Source organism: Eleutherodactylus coqui, chromosome 5 (assembly GCF_035609145.1).
Source record: "Eleutherodactylus coqui strain aEleCoq1 chromosome 5, aEleCoq1.hap1, whole genome shotgun sequence".
In the NCBI taxonomy this organism is placed as follows: Eukaryota; Metazoa; Chordata; class Amphibia; order Anura; family Eleutherodactylidae; genus Eleutherodactylus; species Eleutherodactylus coqui.
In genome coordinates, this window is record NC_089841.1 from 173020400 (window position 1) to 173043275 (window position 22876).

A 22876-nucleotide genomic window follows, 5' to 3' on the forward strand; every position below is an offset into this window, starting at 1 on the left:
AGAATTATAAAAGTTTTACAATACATTATATATTATACAATAAAAACTACAGCTTACTAAATAAAAAAAACAGCCCTCATATGACCATGTCAGCACCTCTGAAATGGTGATTACCTGATTACAAGATGATTACTAGAATCGCCCCTGACTTTTTTTGCCATTCTGATGGCTGCTTTGCATAATCCTGTTTTGGTTTTGCTTCACATCACAGACTGAAACAATTTTGAGATACAAAATACAAAAATAGAAGATATTACCAAATAATCACATTTTGACAGCCATTTTTAATTTTTTCTTTTGATATAGCCATATGAGGGCTTGTTTTTTGTGGGATGAGTTAAAACTTTCAATGCCACCAATTGCAGCATATGGTACATATAACTTATTGATTAACTTTTATTGAAAGGGCTGTCCTAATTATCTTTTGCCAAATTAGTACTCCACATGGCAAAACTTCCGCAAAATTTTATATATAAAATACACTTTTTTTTTGCACAGCAAGAAAATCGTCATCAAATATTTATAACACTTGTTTCTTTAAAAACAATACAAGAGCTTCTTTAACTTCCTTGTTACGTAAGCTGTAGATAAATGGGTTGATAAGTGGGGTGAAGACAGCGTAGAACAATGCCATCACTTTGTTTAGTGATCCTTCACTGGCAGTGGGCTTCAAGTACATAACAAATGCTGTGGAGTAGAAAGTAGTAACCACTATAAGGTGTGAAGCACAGGTTGAAGCTGCTTTCTGCTTTCCTGTAGCCGATGAGATTCTCAGAATTGTTTGAAGAATATATCCATAGGACATCAGAGTAAGGAGAAGTGAGCAGAGGATGACTGATGATGCACAGATTATAACAGTCAGTTCTTCGAAGTAAGGGTCAGAGCAAGATAGTTTCAGCAAAGGTGCAGATTCACAGAAGAAATGGTTGATAACATTGTCACTGCAAAAAGGTAACTGTGATATTCTAATAATTGGAAATGAAGTGGTTAAAAAGCCAAGGACCCAGGACATAGCTGCTAGAATAAAACAGACCCTATGACTCATGATGCTTGTGTAGCGTAGAGGATAACACACTGCCAAAAATCGATCAAAGGACATAATTGCAAGTAGGATGGTTTCTGTGGCACCCAGGAAAGTGAAGAAGAAAAGCTGAGCCATGCATCCAGAAAAGGAAATGCTTTTCCTCTGTCTTGGGATATCCACTATAATTTTAGGAACCGTTACTGAAATATAACCCAACTCCAAAAAGGATAAGTTGCCAAGAAAGAAATACATGGGTTTATGCAGTTGTTGACCAAACCGAATTATGGTGATAAGGAATATATTTACCGTGAGAGTAGTGATGTATATTATTAAGAATAACGCATACAAAAATTTCTGATATTCTTGAATATTGGAGAATGCCAGAATAATAAATTCCTTCACATTTGTCTGGTTTGCCATTCTTTGATTACTCACTATTGAATGTGAATTTTTTGCGCATCAGAGCCATATAGGATGAAATATAATACATCTTAAGGTCAAAATCTAGTCAAATGTTAAGCTGCCAAACCGCACTGAGTGCTTACAATAGTTTCATGAGCTCGATTTGTCTGAGCAGTGAAATACTTTTTATTTTACATACATATCATACAATATAAATCTGCTTCTTACTTGGGTAAATAAATGAATACGTACCAGAAAACTAGAAAATCTGTAGAAAAAACGACATTGTAACATAATCTTGCATGCATGATTCACACTTGAATTTATTTAGTCTCATAAATTTGAGAAATTTGAGACTATAAACTCTTAGTTTATGGCTAGAAATGTTTTCACATATTAGGCCCAATGTCCACGGGCAGGTCGGATTCTGCCTGCAGGAGCCCGCAGCAGAATCACACCCTGCCTGCAGCCGGGGACACATAATTACCTGTCCAGATCCGGTGCTGGTCTCCTCCCCGAACAGATCATCTTTCTTCTGCACTGCGGATGTCTGCGGGCACGTTGGCCAGCGCCACACACATGCGCAGTACTTTTTTTTTTCCCGCCGAACCTCGGTCCGTGCACAGTGTTAGCTGGGGTTGTGCCGCGGATCGGACGGTTTCCATTGACTTCAATGGAAGCTGTCCATGCGGGATCCGCAGTAAAATAGAGTATGCTGCGATTTGTTTTCTGGGCCAATGGGTGGCTTGATTTGTGCATAGTTTTCCCATGGTCATTGGGCCTTAGGGTGGTTTACATCTGCACTGGGGATTCCGCTTTCCTGCTCCACTCTGTGAGCAGGAGTGGGGAATCCCCGCGGCTGAATGGTTCCGTCTCTGGATGGAACAAAATAGCACTGACTATAATGGGGTCCACCCGCTTTCCACCCAGCTGGACGGCTTTTGGATGGAAGAAAAAGTGCTCCATGCAGTGCTTTTTCTTCTGGTATTTTCAGCCTGGCATTCTGCGGTGCTGCTGCAGGCTGTCGCTCCCTCCTGGTCCCCGGCAGAGCATTGCTTTCTGGACGCAGTGGTTGAAATCCCCGCCTCCAGAAACACACGTGCCTTCAGCCAATCACAGCCATTCAATGACATCATTGTCATTGGCTGTGATTGGCTGAAGGCACGTGTGTTTCTGGAGGCGGGGATTTAAAGCCCTTCGTAGAGAAAGCAATGCTCTGCCGGGGACCAGGAGGGAGCGACAGCCTGCAGCAGCACCGCAGAACGCCAGGAGAAGTGAGTAATGATTTTTATTCTTTGCTCCACTGTATTCCCGGCGTATAAGGTGACAGTTGGGGGGTCGTCTTATACGCCCCGTCGCCTTATACGCCGGTATATATTTTTATTGTAACACATTTCTGGATGAATTGCAGGGAAGGGCTTATATATTTAAGCCCTTCCCGATAATTCATCCCGCGATCGCCGGCAGCCCATTGCTTTCAGTGGAACCTGCTGTATTGCTGGCTCCATTGAATTCAATGGGCAAACATCGTTCTTCTCTGCCACAGCTGTTACAGCTGTGGCAGAGAAGAATGATTTGTCTTCTATATGTTCTCAATGTGGTCGGCGCTGCTGCCGCCGGCCCCATTGAGCGCATATAGAGAAGGGCAGATTTTAATACTCGGGTGACACCTAATCTCGCCAGCCACTCACTGCAGGGGGGTGGTATAGGGCTTGAACGTTGCAGGGGGAAGTTGTAATGCCTTCCCTGTCTTTCTATTGGCCAGAAAAGCGCGCAAATTTCTCAGGGAAGAAAATGAAAGTAACCCGAACACCGCGTGGTACTCGTTACGAGTAACGAGCATCTCGAACACCCTAATACTCGAACGAGTATCAAGCTCGGACGAGTATGCTCGCTCATCTCTAAAACTTACACATCAGGCTTGTGTCCTTTACCTCATAAAAAGTCATTTCTCCAGTGCAATACTCATCAGAGCATTCTACACTATCAGCCCTGGGCTGTATCCAAGATGCTACTGGAATTACATTCTTGAATATTTCTCAACAATTTTTTATTATTTGTCATCAAATCTGATTGCGCTTTGTCCTTCTCGTGAATCATACATACATATTGCAGGCTACATTGTGTATAGTTTATGAATTTACTCATATTTACAAACAAATCATTTTAAACGGCAAAACCTAGGTTAAAAAGCATCAATACATCCTTATCATATCCTAATGTTGGGGAAGGAATATGGAGGGCATCCATTGTGCCTGAATGTTGACCAGATTAGACACATCTCTTCCTACCCCTGCCATCTTATTTTTCATTACTTCTAAATCTATAGAGTTCAAAACCCCTACACCTGTACCAATTCCCCCTAATAGGGTATCATACCATTCTCGTTTTATTCTGGTGCAGGGTTGCGTTGCCAGAAAAGAAATATTAAAATGTACAATAGTTTTCTGGCTCTTTGTGGACACATTCATACAGGTATGTGGTATTCTTACCATATTATCATTGTGTACCCTTGGTCTCATATCTAACACAGTTAAATATTGTCCCCAAACTGTACGATTTGTTATGCTGGTAGTATTTATACATAGTACTGTATATTTATCTGTCAAGTCTATGGTGAAATTAATGCCACTGTTATGTTTCTTTTATATTCTAGTGACTTCATTACTGTATAATAATCATATTGACGATCTAATTCAGCCATACATTCTCGGTAATCAAACCTGGGCTCCAAAGCCCTCCTTATGTGTCTTTTTATGACCACCCACTCTCCGGGATGTAGGTCATGCGTTCCCTCAAGGGAGTTAGGATCTGGAATTGAAGAAAACACCTGGTTGTGCGTTACCTTCAGACGAGCACTAAGACATAACATTGTCAGTTAGCGCACCATACTGGGCATGCAACTGCTGTGGAAAATACAGGCCCAGTCTGGGTGCACACCCAAACAAAATTTTATATGGTGATAACCCGGTCTTTCTGCCAGGTACATATCTCAGTGAGAAAAGGGCTAATGGAAGGCACTCAGTCCATGGTTTGCCTGTTTCCTGCATTGCGTTTTGTATTTTTAATTTTTAGGGTACCGTTCATCCTTTCTACTTTTCTACTACTTTGTGGATGATAAGGGGTGTGAAATGCCTTGGAGATACCCAGGGCAGACACAATGTGTTGCATTATTTCACCTGTGAAATGTGTACCTCTATCTGACTCGATTACCTCTGGTACCCCGTACCTGCAAATTACCTCATTCATGAGCTTCTTTGCAGTTACCTGCTTGTTTACCTTGGTAACAGGGTAGGCCTCCAACCTGAAAAGACATTAACAACAACAAGCACATATTCATACTTCCCAACACTTGGGAGCTGAATGTCGTCAATTTGCAATCTCTGAAATGGGTAGAGTGGCCTAGGCAAGTGCTTTTGCGGTCAATTTACTTCTGCCCTGTTGCCTATGGCACAGATTATGCAAGACTGGACAAATGATGTAGCAGCTACAGAGAACCCAGGGGCCACCCTTTCTCTCTCAAGCGTCAGTAGTATAGCTGCCTTCGATAGGTGAGTCTTTCCATGGATCATCTGGGCCATCATTGGGTACAGGGATCGTGGTAGGCAAGTTCTGCTGACTGTCCGCCATACGTCATCCTGTTCTGCTGCTCCCATATTAGTCCATTTATCTTTTTCTTCTTTGCTGGCTTGTGACTGTAATGTCTTTAGTACATCAATGTCCAAATTTTTATCAATGTCCAAATCATAGTCTCTGACTTGTGCGGTCAGTATCCTCTTTTATTCTTTCTTCCATGGCTTGAGGGCTGCTGCCTTTTGCTTCTTTGGTGTTGACTTTGGTGTGTGCTTTCACCTTTTGGATTGCTACTTTGTCCGGTAGGAGTAGGGCTTTCATGAGGTTCTGTACTGCTACACCATTCTTAATGGGTTGTCCTATAGAAGTTAAAAGTTTTCTGGCCTTCCATATTGAGCCGAAATCATGAGCTATACTAAATGCATACTGGAAATCAGTGTAAATGTTTGCTATCTTACCTTCTGCCACTCCACACGCCTCAGTGAGGGCCTTCAGTTCCGCTTCTTGTGATGAGACATGCGGAGACAGAGCTTCTGCTTTTAGGACATCTTGTTGTGTGACCACTGCATATTCGGTGTGGAGTCGTCCATCCTCACCCTGGTACCATCTACAAAAAGCTCAAAGTATGCATTGTCAACAGGGGTTCCAGTAACTGTTTTTAAAACCTGAATTTTCTTGTTGCATCAATGCTAGACAATCATGCTGATATTCTATTTCAAATAGATCACGATCTTATTTGCAAAAAAAAAATTTAAAAATAGCTGATCTGTAATACATAAATCACCTATACCTCCCCCTCCCCCATTTGAACCAGGATACTCGATTGGAAGAAGTGTAGCCGGGTTCAAGGTAGTGCACCATTGGAAAAAGATGTTAGGGGCAGGGCACATTGCAACCTTATTTGACGAGCTAGAGTGAGTATATTTTGGATGTCATGAGGGGTGAGAACCACAAGTCAGAAGACTTGTCAACCATTGTTTGTACTGCTGCCACTGCACGGACACAGGAGGGGGCTCCTCGGGCCACTAGATCTATTCTCATGGAGTAATACCCAAGTGGTCGTGGACATCCTCCATGTTTTTGCGTCAATACTGCCGTCGCATGACCGGCCAAGGACGGCAGTATGAGACAAGTCCCAAAAAGGTGCAGAGTTTGGCAGCAGAAGAAGGTACAGAAATGGCTTGAACTGCAGTTTTGCATTCTTCTATGGGATGTTTGGCCCCTTGAGCTAGGAAATGGCCTAGAAACACAACCTTTTGTTTACAAAGCTGTAATTTTTTCTTTGAAGCCTTGCAGCCATTTTCTGCTAAATGTTTTAGAAGAGAAATAGATGCAGATTGACATGTTTTCAGATCCTCAGCACAAAGCAGAAGGTCATCAACATATTGCAACAGCACAGTCCAATCAGGCAGAGTCCAGGCCTGCAATACAGACTGGAGTGCCTGGGTGTACATGTTTGGAGAATTCTGCGCACTTGTGGCAGGACTGTCCAATCATCTTTATTTTTTTCATTTCTTTCAGTTTAACTCAATGCCCTTTGCTGTTAGTAAAAGGGCCGAAGATTCAGACTGTCTCTACTCTGGCTTATCCTCTATGGGTTTAGACTTCAGGGGCTCCCATAAACCATCTACAAAGGCCATACCAAGTACATGTTCGCCCATTTCTTGTATACCACTATACCCTAGATCTGATCAACGTTGTTGAAGGCGGGCATAGAATTGTTCTACACTGTCTTCCTTCTCTTTGTGTGATAATAGAAAGAGACAAGGAGGATTCTCTTAATTTTTTCTTTTGCCCAACGTTCTAGACCAATTAAAAATATCTTACCACTTCTTAATTCTCTATGTTTAATTTTATCCCAATCTGTGCCACAATAGTCTTTCACATAATTTAAGATTATAGTTCCCACTGCCTCCCCTGTTTCAACATATTTAGAGGACCCAGATCAGCTGATGCTGCAGAGTATGTGTCTTGTATTTGTGCTATTTGTCTAAAGAAAGGCATAGGTCTGGTCATGGGGTGTAGTAATTGCTGTATGAGCAACATATGCTCTTGTGGCGTCCATGGTCTATATTTGACTTTTTGTGATGTTGCATCATATTGGCTCCTTCTGCCTTCCCCCTGTGTTACATCTGCTCTTACACCACCCTCTGCTCCCTGCGTCTCCTCCTTGTCCTCATGCTTCCACTCACTAGCCTTAGATCTAGTGAGCATAGGCATAACCAGTTTGTGCCGAGGAGCTCCGCAAGCAGGGCAGCTCTCTCTCCAATCCGAGTTTTGTTGTCCACAATGCCAGCAGGTCCATCCCTCCAGTCCAATGTTTCACCTTGGAGTGGATGGCTTGGCATAGGGTGGGGAGGGGGAGACGGTTGGAATTGAGATGGAGGAGAGGGTGGAGGTGGAAGAGGGAACTGACCCGGCAATGGGGGGAGCATAATATACCTGTGCTTTGAATTCATTTCTTATTTCATGTTCAGCCATTGAACAGTATATATTTCATATTATACAACATACGGGCCCTTCCTGTGCAGCCAAATATAACCAATTCTCAATTCACATTTCTTTGCAAAGACAAGTAGACCCTCTACAGCACAGTACCCCACCCTTTGGAATTCAACGTATCCCCTATAGAACACAGAAACCTCTCTAGACAAATAATTGAACCGTATAACAGGTTTCACTGCCTATAACCATCTTCTATTATGTACAAATAGCCTGGGCTCCTGTGTCTATTTAAAATTAACCTAGAGTGTAATGTACTTGCCCCACCTTACAAAACTGAAAATTCACACTCACTGGGGTTTTATTCATTCATATACGGACTGATAAGTTTATCATGTGAAGTAGGAACTGGGATTGTATTTACTGTACATAGGACTGCCAACAGCAAACAATCACATATATAAGAAAAACTCTTATGTACCGCATTTTTTAAATGCTTTATCTGATGACAAACACAATACAACTTATGCCCATTTCCACCCACATACTTATATTCATCACTTCACTTAGCAACTATTACCACTGTTAAACCTTCTTCTATATCTTTACTTGCCTTTTTCCACCTATTCAACATTTCCCGTAATCCATTATCTTTAACCTATCCAGCATGACTTTCTGCAAACCTATCCCAATGCTGGGGGTCTAATACTCCTGTCCCTTCATACCCTTTACTTACTGCATCTCTGCCTTCTCTTTGTTTCACTATTTCCCTTGCAGTCTTCCATACCTTATCCTCTCTACCAGCAGTATTGCTCATGGCTGGCGGCTTATGTACACCAAGAGGCTTATTATTTTTATTCATTCACACACATAAAACAATCCCCTGGCCATTGAGATATACAAACGGAAAGGCAGAGGGCCCTGTCCAGAATCTTGGCCCTGTTAGGGACTCCTTTCAGCGTCACTGATCGGGTACCTGTTAACACGGGACAAAGAGTTTTATATTTGCACTCTGGACGTCAGGTTCCGTCGATCAGGTCAGCTCATTTCAATTACTCACTCATGCATAAACAGACACACATAAAGACAAAAACATTTGCATGTCAGTAGCTTCTTTTTTCCTTTCTTCTTATTTCCCCCCGTCTCTACTACTTCTCTTATACCTATAAGAGGCTCCCATCAGGGATTTTATCCCCTGAAAACTTTAGGCTTCCCTGGTACAACTTATACCATGCCTTCCAGAGATCGGCAAGAGGGTTTCATATTCTGTAAACTGACCACGCAAAGTAACTAATAAAAACAATAACAGTTAAAGAACACCCGTACAGCATATTCAGCTCACCATATGGATTCTTAAAAAGCTTGAACATTTATAAGAGGCATGCACTTCTTACCCCTCGGACAGGAAAGGAGCAGCCAAGAAGCACGGATAGATTGTGGCAAGATAAAGTCTTAACTTACTGCACAGTTTTTGTAAATCCGTGGTTCCGAGTGGCTCCTTATCACATCTGGATCTGGGGGGGGGGGGGTCGAGGTGTAGATGGTCCTCTTATTCCTTCAAGCCCCACGTTTCTTGGGCGCCAATTAATGTTAGAGAAATTCAATGTTCTGTCAATATGCTGTGAGGCTGCAAATCAGAGGTGGCTATGGCAGCCGCCGTGAGAAAGCAATGGACACAGACATCATGACAGTGTCTTAAAGCAATCTACCTTTATTACAAAACATCTTTCTTTATATAGTAATTTTAAAGGAGAGTGGTCTATTGTCAATAAGTGTACATTTCAGCCAGTCATGTGTTTTTACATAGATAGCAGTTAAACATTAAGGCATTGTCTTTACTGGACACTATTGCACACTGACCTTTGAACAGTGTAACAGAAGATAAGGAAGAATGTAAGATACATACTTTTGCTAAATACTATTCTCTATTTCTAATTCCTGTAACAATGCAATCTTGCTGTGCGAACAACACATGAATGTACAAGCGTATATCAAAGATGTTCATAGGACACAGAATTAAATATATGTGTATATGCTTTAGACCCATAGTCTTCAGAAGCGTATATAAAAGATGTTCATAGGAGACAGGATGAAATATATATATATATATATATATATATATATATATAAGTTTTAGGCTCATAGCCTTCACACCAGCATGCAAATTTATCTCACTACAATCCCTGACCACCTTTGCCTATATCAAGTACCTTCCTCTTTAGGGTGGATGGATGCCACTTTCATTCAAGTAAAGCTAATGAACAGGATCCATCCGTGTGTCTGCGCACTTTTCAAGAACACATCCTATAATGTTTCCAGCAAATCTCTGACAGACTGGATGCTATGAATTTTTTTCAAGTGGTGCAAGCTGCAGTCCAAGCCTCCACTCTAGCCAACTCCTCCAACATTTGTGTTTATGGCTAGAAAGTGTCTACATGGCATCTTAGAGTGTTTAAATGGCCGATTTTGGCGTAGATTGGGCAACATAATCCACGTCAAATTTGCTTCCCATTTATTTGAATGGGAATCCAGATTTTTCACATTGCGAAAAAAAATTAGCATGACATGTCTTGACATGGGTTCCGTTTTATATCCACAATATGCTTGAAAAGGGCTAAATCTACATGTGGAGCTACAGCCATACATTTGCATGGCTGGGGCAAGAATCAGCAGCTCAGCTGTGGATCTCTATTGCAGTTTTTAGAGACAGAATCCACATAGAAAAATCAGATTTCACCATATGAACATGTCCTTTGTGTTGTGTAGTACTTATAATATTCATTGTCATATTGTAGATACAGATCTGTATCATATACTGTCATTTATACCAGTGTAGGTTTTGAACAACATGCTTTGTACTGATGTAAAAATGAGTGTTCTATCCAATAAAAAAAAAGTTAAAAATAAAGATATGTAAAAATATAAGATATAATAAATGCATGTGAATAGCTGCATTTACTAACATTACCTTTCTCTTTAGGACTATACAAATACTGTATATGTTCATGCGAATGATAATTTAGAAATATGCTGTAGTGAGAAGTGCATTAGAAGAAAAGTATGTACATTTATTAACAAAGGTTGAGAAACTGCTCAATCTACAAGACTTCTTAAAGAATACCTGCACTTTCTTCTTCAGAGCACTCCTGCTCCATCACCCGTTGTTTTTGATTCCTTTCGTCCGCTGAAGACGGCCCAAAATAGCTCTATATAGCACTTATATAGCGCTATATGGGGCCCTCTTCAGCTACCAGAAGGAGCCGAAAATGACCCACAGAGGAGGAGCACTTCAAGGGGGAAAATGCAGGTATTCTTTTAAGTTATAAGTTTAGTTGTATCAATGTGTTCTATGTAATACACAGCTCTGCTACTTCATATCAGTAAAGTCCTCCACATTACTGGAACTGCTTACAGGTCATGCGTTTGTCTCCGTAGAGTAAAGCTGAGCCAGGATTCTGTCTTACCTTTTGTTGCTCATCTATAAATGAGTCTCTCTGTTAGTGATTCTCAGGGGCATTACTCCAGAATAAAGATTTTGTTGGCCAATAGAAAAATAGTAAAGTTTTTGTCTAGTGGGATTATACTTGTTTAACTAAACTTCTTAATCACACTTGTGATACATTTTGAAAATACTGTAGAAAGTTAAGAAGTCTTGTCAGAGCTTTTCAAAGAAGTTTGTGGACAATAGACAACCTATATATTAAATTATACACAGGACTTGGTGATATACCTGTGTGTTACACGGCACTATAAGTGCAGGGATTGGTTATTGAAAATTGGGCTTTCAAAGTTATTTCCTTCTTCTACATAATAATTGATGTTACTACGCCATTTTGCAGTGGTCCCAAATCATTCATTCGATAAAAAATTTGATTATGAGGCGCTGCTCAATTGGCACATCGACCTTACACGCAATCATCTTCAGTAATATTTATTTTAGCTGAAATGTTCACTGAAGTCATTAGCTGCTACATAAGTGCCACTGGCGGACACTGTTGGGAAGAGTGACATGGGAAAAGTTTGTTTTGGTGGTATTTTGTAGACAGCAGCTGGCTTTAATAGCAACACATTACAGTGCAGCTTTCACTTTACCTTAGCAGTGTAAGAAATAAAAGCTGAGCTCTAGCAACTAGAGATGAGCGAGCGTACTCGGCTATGCCCCTTTTTCGCCCGAGTACCGCGATTTTTGAGTACTTCCGTACTCGGGCGAAAAGATTCGGGGGGCGCCGTGGGTGACTGGGGGGGTTGCAGCGGGGAGTGGGGGAGAGAGGGAGAGAGAGAGGGCTCCCCCCTGTTTCCCGCTGCTACCCCCCGCGCCGCCATGCCTCCCCCTGCCCCCCCGGCGCCCCCGAATCTTTTCACCCGAGTACTGAAGTACTCGAAAATCGCGGTGCTCGATCGAGTAATTACTCGAAACGAGTACGTGCGCTAATCTCTACTAGCAACCAATCACAGTAGAGCTTTCATTTTACCCCAGAAGTATAAGAAATGAAAGCTGAGTTGTGATTGCTTGCTATTGGCAAGAACAATTACAGGGGAAGTCGGTGAGTTTTCGATTTTTAATTATGCCAGCATTGGTCGCCTGATGCTGAAGAACGCTCATGCAAAATTTCATAAATCGGGCCAGAACTGCGGATTTGTATGCAACACAAAAAAACAGATTTTGCATTTAATATATGATTATATTTTAAGTATCCATACTCTCAACCAGGCCCTGCACCAGCACCCAGGAAACGCAAACAGATGCAAGGGTTCACCACGCCTGGGGGGGAAGCCATCAAAGCCTTTGAGGGCAAGGAAGACAAAAGAAAAGGACCTGTGGAAAGGATCCCTTAGTAGTGGCCCCAGAAGAACATCTATTGATGACTTGTCAGTCATCAATATAAAAATTTTTTAAAAAGTCATGTGACATGTGATGATGTCATGAGGGGTGAAACTCAGCAGTGGAGAATAACTAGAGTTGAAACAAAACCTGTAATGATGTCACAAGGGGGCAGGGCTCAGCAGTGAAGATACTTTCGTTATAGATTTGTGGTGAGATCCTATAGCCAGTGGGAAACGCTGATAGTGGTAGTTCTCTCCTGTTCTGACTTTTTATTATAATAGCCTACGTGTGTTGGGAGTTGTATTTCCTTTATACTCCCTCCTTATAATGTTTTCTAATATCACGTTAAAGCATTGACACGTTGGGACTTGCTTTTTATATTATCCCCTTGTAATTTCCTCTGTTTAAAGGGTTTTCCTGGACTTTTTACATTTTTTTCTTTTGATGACTGACAAGTCATCAATAGATGTTCTTCATGAATCCACTACTCAGGATCATCTGATTCCTGAGGCTGCTGTCACTGTAGTCAATGCAGAAAGCAGATTGTGCTGACTGTAGCATAGAGGTTCAGGCTGGGACTGCAGAAACAGAATCCATTGAAATGCTGCAGCTGCACCTGCAATACCACCCTGGGCCACTGCGCTACAGTCAATGCTTTCTGCTTGCTGTGCTGATCTAAATGGCAGCAGTCTTGGAAATCAGCTGATCCGCAGGCATAAAAAATAAAATAAAGTCCCAGAGCACCCCTTTTACAGAGGAAATTGCAAGAGAGAATATAAGAGGTGGAACTATAAGTCCCAGCATCTTGCTATGTGATTTTAGAAGATATTACATGGAGGGAGTATAATAGATCATACATGTTAGCTGGAGGGTTAGTGGAGTACACCATAGAGGTCTAGTGAGATTATTACTGTGGTGAGGACTGCAGAGGGGGTAATATTATTGCAACGAAAGGGGCAATGGATGCAGCACAAGATGGAGAGTTTATGTCCAAATAAGAATTGTGGCTGAAAGACATCTTCATGGCAGTTTGGACATGGATACAGAAGAAAAGATCATTTCAGTGGGTACAGCATTTACTATAATTCATTTCAAATTCACAGTGCAGATTATTATTTCCAAGGGTCACAGTGAGTAGTGCTATTCAGGTGGCACAGTATGTAACACATGATTTCAGAAGAAATAAAGATTAATGGATGGAAAACACTGAAGAGACAAAACATAGCTGGAAGAAGTAATGACAACCGGATCAAGGATTATAGAGGATGTAACCTGTGAATCACTCAGTGTCATTGGATATTATGTCTCTAACTGGGTCACAATCAGTATTGTGATTACATGTAAGGTTCACAGTATTCTAGCTTGTGACACTACAGCATATTCGTTCCATTGTTCAAGTTGTTCTGAAAATCATAGGCTCGGAACTTCTATAGCACACAATGGGTTGCCAATAATGCTTTGTTCTATAAAGTATACCAAAGCATTATTTCAGTGATACTCTGGTACAGTATATAAAGGTAATACCGTATGTTGTTATTGTGTGGTATTTCTAAAAAATATATATGGATCCACTGAGACTCGATCACCCAAGGGCCCACATAGATCTGGAGCCGGCCCTGATCTCAACCCTTACTAATCTTATGCATGCCAAAATGGAAGAAATATGCTTAAAGGGGTTGTCTCGCGAAAGCAAGTGGGGTTAAGCACTTCTGTATGGCCATATTAATGCACTTTGTAATATACATCGTGCATTAAATATGAGCCATACAGAAGTTATTCACTTACCTGCTCCGTTGCTGGCGTCCCCGTTGCCATGGCTCCGTCTAACTTCGGTGTCTTCTTGCTTTTTTAGACGCGCTTGCGCAGATCTATCTTCTCCATTCGGCTCGGCATCACCGGCATTTTGGCTCCGCCCCCTTGTACGCGTCATCGTGAAGCTCCGCCCCCGTCACATGTGCCGATTCCAGCCAATCAGAGGCTGGAATAGGCACATGTGACAGGGGCGGAGCTTCGCGATGACGCGTACAAGGGGGCGGAGCCAAAATGCCGGTGATGCCGAGCCGAATGGAGAAGATAGATCTGCGCAAGCGCGTCTAAAAAAGCAAGAAGACACCGAAGTTAGACGGAGCCATGGCAACGGGGACGCCAGCAACGGAGCAGGTAAGTGAATAACTTCTGTATGGCTCATATTTAATGCACGATGTATATTACAAAGTGCATTAATATGGCCATACAGAAGTGCTTAACCCCACTTGCCTTCGCCAGACAACCCCTTTAAGGCTATTGTTAGCATTGATATTAGAGATTTATATCTGCAGTCCCATCTTTCAATTGCCCTTTTTAGTACTGTAGATGACTTGGAATGTTTTGGATGCAAATACTGTTGCAAAATATTGACCAATAAGCACCTGTGTGAAAGTGGCCTAAATTCAGCTATTGAATAACTTTTACACTGGTAACAGTTTTTTATTGAGACTAGGCCTGCAATTGCTAAGGCAGCTCTACATATAAATTAAAAATAATTTAAAAAGTAAATAAATAAAAAAATAAATCAAAAGGCCAAAAACAACAAAAAGCATAAGTATTGCCACCACCACCACCCGTTCCTGAAAAAAAGTTCACAAGTACCACACCTAGCCAGCTCAATCATTAACCCGGAGAGTGCTGTGCTGTTGGAAGCACAGTAGTACAACATGTCTCAGCAGCATACGTAACAAATAGGGTACTCTTTTTTTATTTCCATCTTTTACAGCCTGTCCCATTGGTGGTGGTGTTAGTATATAGAGAGAGAAAACAGAGAAGGGCCACTGTATTTGGGCTCAAAGGAGTGTTTTCTAACAATTTTCTTCACATAGAGTCAATCTCCAGGAAGCAGGTCATAGGCCCCCGTGTCAGTCTCTGGATCTGGAAGGGAAGTAAACACTCGAGAATATACATTAGTTAGGTATTTTGTGAGAGCAATAACACAGCTTGTCAAGCTACCATGCTGCATCTGGAGGTATCATTGTAAATACAATCCTAACCTCGGGGCCGACCCAAAAAGTACCGCATATGGGCTTAGGCCTATTCTGTCTGTGTATCTTCCAGAGAAGAGTACCAAGGGGAGGCACTTGGTCCATAGTCTACTGAGCTCTGCCATGGCCTTCTGGAATGTGGTTTCTAAGGTACTAAATAAAACTTTCTGCTCTACCACTGCTTTATGGATGGTACGGAGCATAAAAGGCCAGTTCTATCCCCAACACTTTCATTACATTCTGCATCACTTTTCCCATGGGGGGAGTACCTCAGTCACTCTCAGTTGTCTCTGGTACTCTGTACCTGTATACCACCTCAGGGGTCAGTTTTTGTTGGTGGCATTTGTGGACAGGTATGTCAGACTGGCTACCCTGAGAACAGGTCTAGGCAGACCAGGCCGACCTTATACCTACCCACCCTTGGCAGTTGGAAGTAGTCAACTTGAAGACACTGGAATGGGTAGTCAGGACGAGGAGTGCACAGCATGGGAGCCTATACAGATTTATCCACGTTGTTCTGTGTACAAATCAGGCAGCCCTGTGTGTGTGTGGCTGCCATGACTCAAAATCCTGGTGCAGCCAGTGACTAGCGACCACAGCTGTTTGTGACAGGTGTGTATTTTCATGGGAGGCCAAAGCCATGGCCATGACGGGATAGGGGCCTGTGGGAGACAAGGCTTGTTGGATACCATCCATTTATCCCCAGGTGTCTCTTTGCCCCTCTTTAGTTGCCTGCTTTTGTAACTGAATCAACAGGTCATAATCCACAGGGGTTGACATCTGGGGGGGTACCTGTACCACCCCAACCCCTGAAGGATCAAGTCTGGGCTTCTGTGTGGCTGTTTTCACAGCCGGATCAGCAGGGTTGCCTCAGGTGCCATCCATGGAGTGGCCTTTTGTTGCATTTTTAGGCCACTCTCGAGCAGCAAGAGGGCTTCCTTCAGTGCTGGTACACCTTTTCTGTTTCTAATTGCTTTATTTTCAAGAATGACCTCGCTCTCCAGATGGGTCCGTAGTCATGAGCAATGCCATACGCATAGCGGGAGTCTGTGTAGATGTTAGGTTAGAAGAGGTTCAGCTTTGACTACATTATGTAAGGAGAGCACAACATAACTTGTGTAGAACCTGCCTTCTTGACCATACCTCGATCCATCCACAAAGAGTGCAAAATCAAGGTTATCTAATGACTGATCAACATAACTGAATCCCCGGTCTCTTGGGCCATTAGCTAGTACATAGTCATGGTTATCAATCTGAAATGAATAAAAAACAATCAGGTGATTATTTCCACTCCCCCCTTTCTCCAGAGGCAGCAAGGTAGCTGGACTGGGGGCATTGTAAGCTGGCACGTTGAGTGGCATGAGCAGGGTGCACTGTAGGTCAAAGTGAAGCAAAATCTTAGCAAAAACCTATGACAGTGTTCTAAATACATAGTGTTCTAAAGTTGTTTTTTTTCATCTGCTGCTAGGTATGTACCTAACTGAGGAAAAGGGCTAATGGAAGGCAGTCAGTCCAATGTTTGCCCGATCCTCGATTGCCGTTTGTATCTTAAATTTCAGGGTACCGTTCATCCTTTCTACTTTTCCACTACTCTGTGTATGGTAGGGTGTGTGAAAGGCTTGGGATATACCAAGAGCAGACATGATGTGTTACATTATTTCACCTGTGAAGTGTGGACTTTTGTTTAACTCAATCACTTCCGGTACCCCGTATTTGCAGATTACCTCGTTCATGAGCTTCTGTGTGGTTACCTGCTCGTTTACCTTGGTAACAGGGTAGGCCTCCAACCTGAAAAGACATCAACAACAACAAGCACATATTCATACTTCCCAACTAATGGGAGCTGAATGTAGTCAATTTGCAATCCCTGAGTGGCCAAGGCAAGTGTTATGTGGCCCCTTTACTTCTGCCCTTGGTTGCCTATGGCACAGATCATGCAAGACTGGACAAATGATGCAGCAGCTACAGAGAACCCAGGAGTCACAGGTCCTCGTTCAAACGCCGACATCATTGCTGCTTTTGATAGGTGCATCTTTCTGTGCATCAGCTGGGCCATCATGGGACACAGGGACTGTGGTAGGCAAGTTCTGTTGACTGTTCACCATATGCCGTCCCGTTCTGCTGCTCCCATTTTTAGTCCATTTTTCCTTTTCTTCTTTGCTGGCTGGTAACTGTAAAGTCCTTAGCTCATCAATGTTTAAAGTTTTATCAATGTCCAAAGATTTGTCAATGTCCAAAGTTTTTGTGTCTGACTTATGCTGTCAGTATCTTAATAATAATCTTTATTTGTATAGCGCCAACTTATTCCGCAGCGCTTTCAGGCATGGACAAATGCAAAACAATACAACAATTACAATGTGAGGTACAATGGGTTAGACACAAATGGGTCTGGGGTGATACAGGAGGTGCAAGGTCTGGGGAACACAGGCAATAGGAAATTTCATGTACAGATCAATTATCAGAAGGCAAACAGGGTGGGGCGAGGGACTAGGTCAGGAGATTTGGTATGCTTCCCTGAAGAGGTCAGTTTTTAAGGCACGTCTGAAATTTCACGCATCAGGAATTGTCCGGATGCCTTGGGGTAGAGCGTTCCAGAGGATGGGTGCTGCTCTGGTGAAGTCCTGTAGGCAAGCATGTGAGGTTCATATTACAGGGGTGTTTAGTCTGAGTGTCTTAGCTGATCGGAGTGAGCGGGCTGGGTGGTGTACCGACAGGAGGGAGGCGATGTATGGTGGCGCAGCGTCATGCAGAGCTTTGTGAGTGAGGTAGAGGAGTTTAAATTTAGCTCTGCAGTGGATGGGCAGCCAATGCAGCAACTGGCATAATGCAGAGGCGTCTGAGTAATGACTGGATAAAAAAATGAGCCTAGCTGCTGCATTTAGTATGGATTGGAGTGGAGTGAGTCTAGTGCGGGGGAGGCCGATGAGTAGAGAGTTGCAGTAGTCAAGCCGGGAGTGGATGAGGGCAACCACGAGTGTCTTTAGCGTGTCCGTGGTTAGGAACGGATGTATTTTAGCAATATTTTAGAGGTGCATATGGCATGTTTAGGCGAGAGATTGGATAGGGGGGTAAAGGAGAGATCAGAGTCCAGCGTGACCACAAGGCATCAGGCATGCCGTCTGGGGGTTATGATGGTGCAAGACACTGGAATGGAGATGTTGAGGGGAGGTCAGTTAGAAGGTGGAAAGACAAGGAGGTCAGTTTTAGAAAGGTTTAGTTTGAGAAAAAGGGAGCACATAGTGTTAGAGACAGCGGACAGACAGTATTTGATATTTTGGAGGAATGGTCCAGAGATCTCACGAGAGGAGGTGTATAGTTTAGTGTCGTCAGCGTAGAGATGGTATCGGAGGCCAAATTTGTGGATGGTTTGTCCAATTGGGGCAATATAGATAGAGAAGAGAAGGGGACCAAGGACTGAGCCCTGGTGTACCCCAACAGCAAGAGGAAGTGGAGCAGAGATAGAACCAGCAAAGGAAACACTGAAAGAGCGGTCAGGGAGGTAGGAAGAGAACCAGGAGAGAGCAGTGTCCTTTAGACCAATAGAGCGGAGCATAGTGAGTAGGAGGTTATGGTCGACAGTGTCAAATGCAGCAGACAGGTCAAGGAGGATTAGCAGGGAGTAGTCACCTCTCGACTTTGCAGTCATCAGGTCATTTGTTACTTTTGTAAGGGCAGTTTTGGTTGAGTGTAGAGAGCGGAAACCAAACTGGAGGGGGTCGAGGAGTGAGTTGTCAGAGAGAAAACGAGTAAGGCGGGAGCAGACCAGGCGTTCCAGTCATTTGGAGATGAAGGGGAGGTTTGAGACGGGTCGGTAGTTGGCAGCATCAGTTGGGTCCAGGGTTGGTTTTTTAAGCAGAGGGGATATGATGGAGTGTTTAAAGGAGGAGGGGAAAGTGCCAGAGGTTAGGGAGAGGTTGCAAATTGTGGTGAGGTGAGTAATGAGAGCTGGGGAAAGGGAACGGAGGAGGTGAGAGGGGAGAGGGTCGCTAGCGCAGGTGGTGGGGCGGGCAGCGGAAAGGAGCCTGGAGACTTCTTCCTCTGTCATTGGTTCTAACGTAGATAGTGAGTGGGTGCTGGATGCAGTGCTGATGAAACTGGGATCGGGGCTAACCATGCAGCTTTCAGAGATATCTTTTCGAATGTTGTTCATTTTTTCTTTGAAATAGGCAGCTAGTTCTCCAGCAGTCAGGTCTGTCACAGTGGCCTGTTCTTTGGGGCTGAGGAGGGAGTGAAAGGTCTCAAAGAGTTGTTTGGGGTTGGGGGATAGTCAGGAGACAAGGGAGGTGAAATAAACTTGTTTGGCATGGTGAAGGGCTAGGTTATAAGCTTTAAGCATGAATTTGAAGTGGAGGAAGTCTGCTGGCAGCTTTGACTTTCTCCACAGCTGCTTGGCGCACCTAGAGCACCGCCGGATGAAGCGCGTTTGGGACGTGATCCAAGGTTGCCGTGGTCTGCGTTTGACGGCTCGAGTCATGGGCGGTGCTACTTCATCCAGGGCACGGCTGAGGGTGGTGTGGTAGTATTCGGCTGCCAGGTTAGGGCAGGGGAGGAGAGAGATAGGGGATAGGGAGGACTGAATAGTTTCAGCAAACTGTTTAGTGCGGACGGACTGGAGGTTCCTAGAGGTGCAATAGATAGGAGGGTCAGGGGAGATGCTAGGGTACCTGAGGGAGAAAGAGAGAAGGTTGTGATCTGAGAGTGGAAGGGGGGAGTTAGTAAAGTGAGAGGCAGAGCAGAGATGGAAGAAAACTAAATCGAGAGTGTTACCATCTCTATGAGTGGGGGAGTCAGAGATTAGTGATAAGCCAAGGGAGGAGGTAAGTGTTAAAAGCCGGGAGGCAGATGAGGAGCTGGGGTCGTTAGTAGGGATGTTAAAATCCCCAAGGATGAGGGTGGGGATTTCACAGGATAGGAAATGGGGGAGCCAGGCAGCGAAGTGGTCTAGGAACAGGCGGGTGGGACCTGGGGGGGCGGTAAATAACTGTGACACGCAGAGGCAGTGGGCAGAAGAGTCGCAGGGTATGGACTTCGAAGGAGTGGAAGGTAAGCGAGGCAGCTGAGGGAATGACCTGAAAGGTACAGTTTGGGGAGAGGATGATGCCTACTCCGCCTCCGCGTCTGTCATCCGATCTAGGTGTGTGGGAGAACTGCAGGCCATCATAGGACAATGCAGCGGGGGAGGTAGAATCGGACTGCTGTATCCAGGTTTCCATGAGGGCGAGCAGGTTCAAGTGTTTACTGGTAAAAAAAAGGTCATGAATAGTTGGGAGTTTGTTACATGCAGATTGGGAGTTCCATAGGGCGCATTTGAATGGTGCAGGGGGTGCATTTTGGTAGAGAACAGTACGGGGTGGGTCTGGGTTGGGGGATATGTCCCCTGTGGCTAGAAGTAGCAGGGTAGCAAGGGTGAGTGCATGGTTAGGGGATTTGTGTGGGTGGATGAGGTGTTTCTTTGCAGTATTGGGGGGTTGGAGGCGTCTTAGGCTTGAGGGCCGCTGTACTGGCTGTGCTTCCTACGATGGTGTTGCCTCTTGCTTCTCCAGTGTAGGAATTGGTGTGAGCTCTCCACTTTGTCAGGTAGAAGTAGGGCCTCCATGAGACTCTGCACCACTGCCCCATTCTTAATTGGCTGTCCTACTGAGGTAAGAAACTGTCTGGACTTCCATACTGGGCCGTAATCATGAGCTATGCCAAATGCATACCGGGAATCAGTGTAAATGTTTGCCATCTTACCTTCTGCCACTCTACACGTCTCAGTGAGGGCCTTCAGTTCCGCTTCTTGTGCTGTGACATGCGGAGACAAAGCTTCTGCTTTTAGGACATCTTGTTGTGTGACCACTGCATATCCGGTGTGGAGTTGTCAATCCTCACCCTGGTACTATCTACAAAAAAACTTAAAATGCAGTGTTAACAAGGGGTTCCAGTAACTGTTTTTTAAACCTGAATTTTCTTGTTGCAAAAATTTTTAAAATAGCTGATCAGTAATACCTAGATCACCTATTTCTTCTCCTCCCCCATGTGAACCAGGACACTCAATTGGAAGAAGAGTAGCCAGGTTCAAAGTAGTACAATATTGCATAAGATGCTTATAGTATATATAATAAAGGAGATGCTATGAGGCATGAAGAGGGCTGGATCTGACAGGCCAGAGATAAGTGCTTGGGTTGCACTTGTGTGTGTATACTGTACACTGGATGTCCAGAGGGGTGAGGACTAGAGATGAGCGAGCACCAAAATGCTCGGGTGCTCGTTACTCGAGCCGAAATTTTCGCGATGCTCGAGGGTTCGTTTCGAGTGACGAACCCCATTGAAGTCAATGGGCGACCCGAGCATTTTTGTATATCGCCGATGCTCGCTAAGGTTTTCATTTGTGAAAATCTGGGCAATTCAAGAAAGTGATGGGAACGACACAGCAACGGATCGGGCAGGCGAGGGGCTACATGTTGGGCTGCATCTCAAGTTCCCAGGTCCCACTATTAAGCCACAATAGCGGCAAGAGTGGCCCCCCCTCCCAACAATTTTTACTTCTGAAAAACCCTCATTAGCAAGGCATACCTTAGCTAAGCACCACACTACCTCCAACAAAGCACAATCACTGCCTGCATGATACTCCGCTGCCACTTCTCCTGGGTTACATGCTGCCCAACCCCCCCGCACGACCCAGTGTCCACAGCGCACACCAAAGTGTCCCTGCGCAGCCTTCTGCTGCCCTCATGCCACACGCTGGCCTCATAGCCACACCACCCTCATGTCTATTTATAAGTGTGTCTGCCATGAGGAGGAACCGCAGGCACACACTGCAGAGGGTTGGCACGGCCAGGCAGCGACCCTCTTTAAAAGGGGCGGGGCGATAGCCCATAATGCTGTACAGAAGCAATGAGAAATCCAATCCTGTGCCACCTCCATCAGGAGCTGCACACGTGGGCATAGCAATGGGGAACCCATGTGCCACACACTATTCATTCTGTCAAGGTGTCTGCATGCCCCAGTCAGACCGGGGTTTTTTATAAATAGTCACAGGCAGGTACAACTCCGCAATGGGAATTCCGTGTGCACCCACAGCATGGGTGGCTCCCTGGAACCCACCGGCTGTACATAAATGTATCCCATTGCAGTGCCCAGCACAGCTGAGGTGATGTCAGGTTTAATGCAGGTGGGCTTCGGCCCACACTGCATGCCCCAGTCAGACTGTGGTTCTTTAGAAGTGGACACATGCAGTTACAAATCCATGTGGACCGACAGCATGGGTGGCTCCCTGGAACCCACCAGCGGTACATAGATATATCCCATTGCAGTGCCCAACACAGCTGAGGTAACGTCAGGTTAAATGCAGTTGGGCTTCGGCCCACACTGCATGCCCCAGTCAGACTGGGGTTCTTTAGAAGTGGACACATGCAGTTACAACTCCGTGTGGACCGACAGCATGGGTGGGTCCCAGGAAGCCACCGGCGGTACATAAATATATCCCATTGCAGTGCCCAGCACAGCTGAGGTAACGTCAGGTTTAATGCAGGTGGGCTTCGGCCCACACTGCATGCCCCAGTCAGACTGGGGTTCTTTAGAAGTGGACACATGCAGTTACAACTCCGTGTGGAC

The 22876-nt window shown here is 44.3% G+C and overlaps 1 protein-coding gene across 1 annotated transcript; it reads right to left on the reverse strand.

Annotated features, from left to right (window-relative positions):
- Nucleotides 1–520: 520 nt before the first annotated feature.
- LOC136628856 (olfactory receptor 6B1-like) lies at nt 521–1444 on the reverse strand. Its single transcript, XM_066604949.1, has one exon. The coding sequence runs from the start codon at nt 1442–1444 to the stop codon at nt 521–523; it is 924 nt and encodes a 307-aa protein (XP_066461046.1).
- Nucleotides 1445–22876: the final 21432 nt, after the last annotated feature.

Bases quoted from the DNA above. Each gene is read 5' to 3' on its own strand.
- LOC136628856 (XM_066604949.1), bottom strand. From the start codon at position 1,444: ATGGCAAACCAGACAAATGTGAAGGAATTTATTATTCTGGCATTCTCC.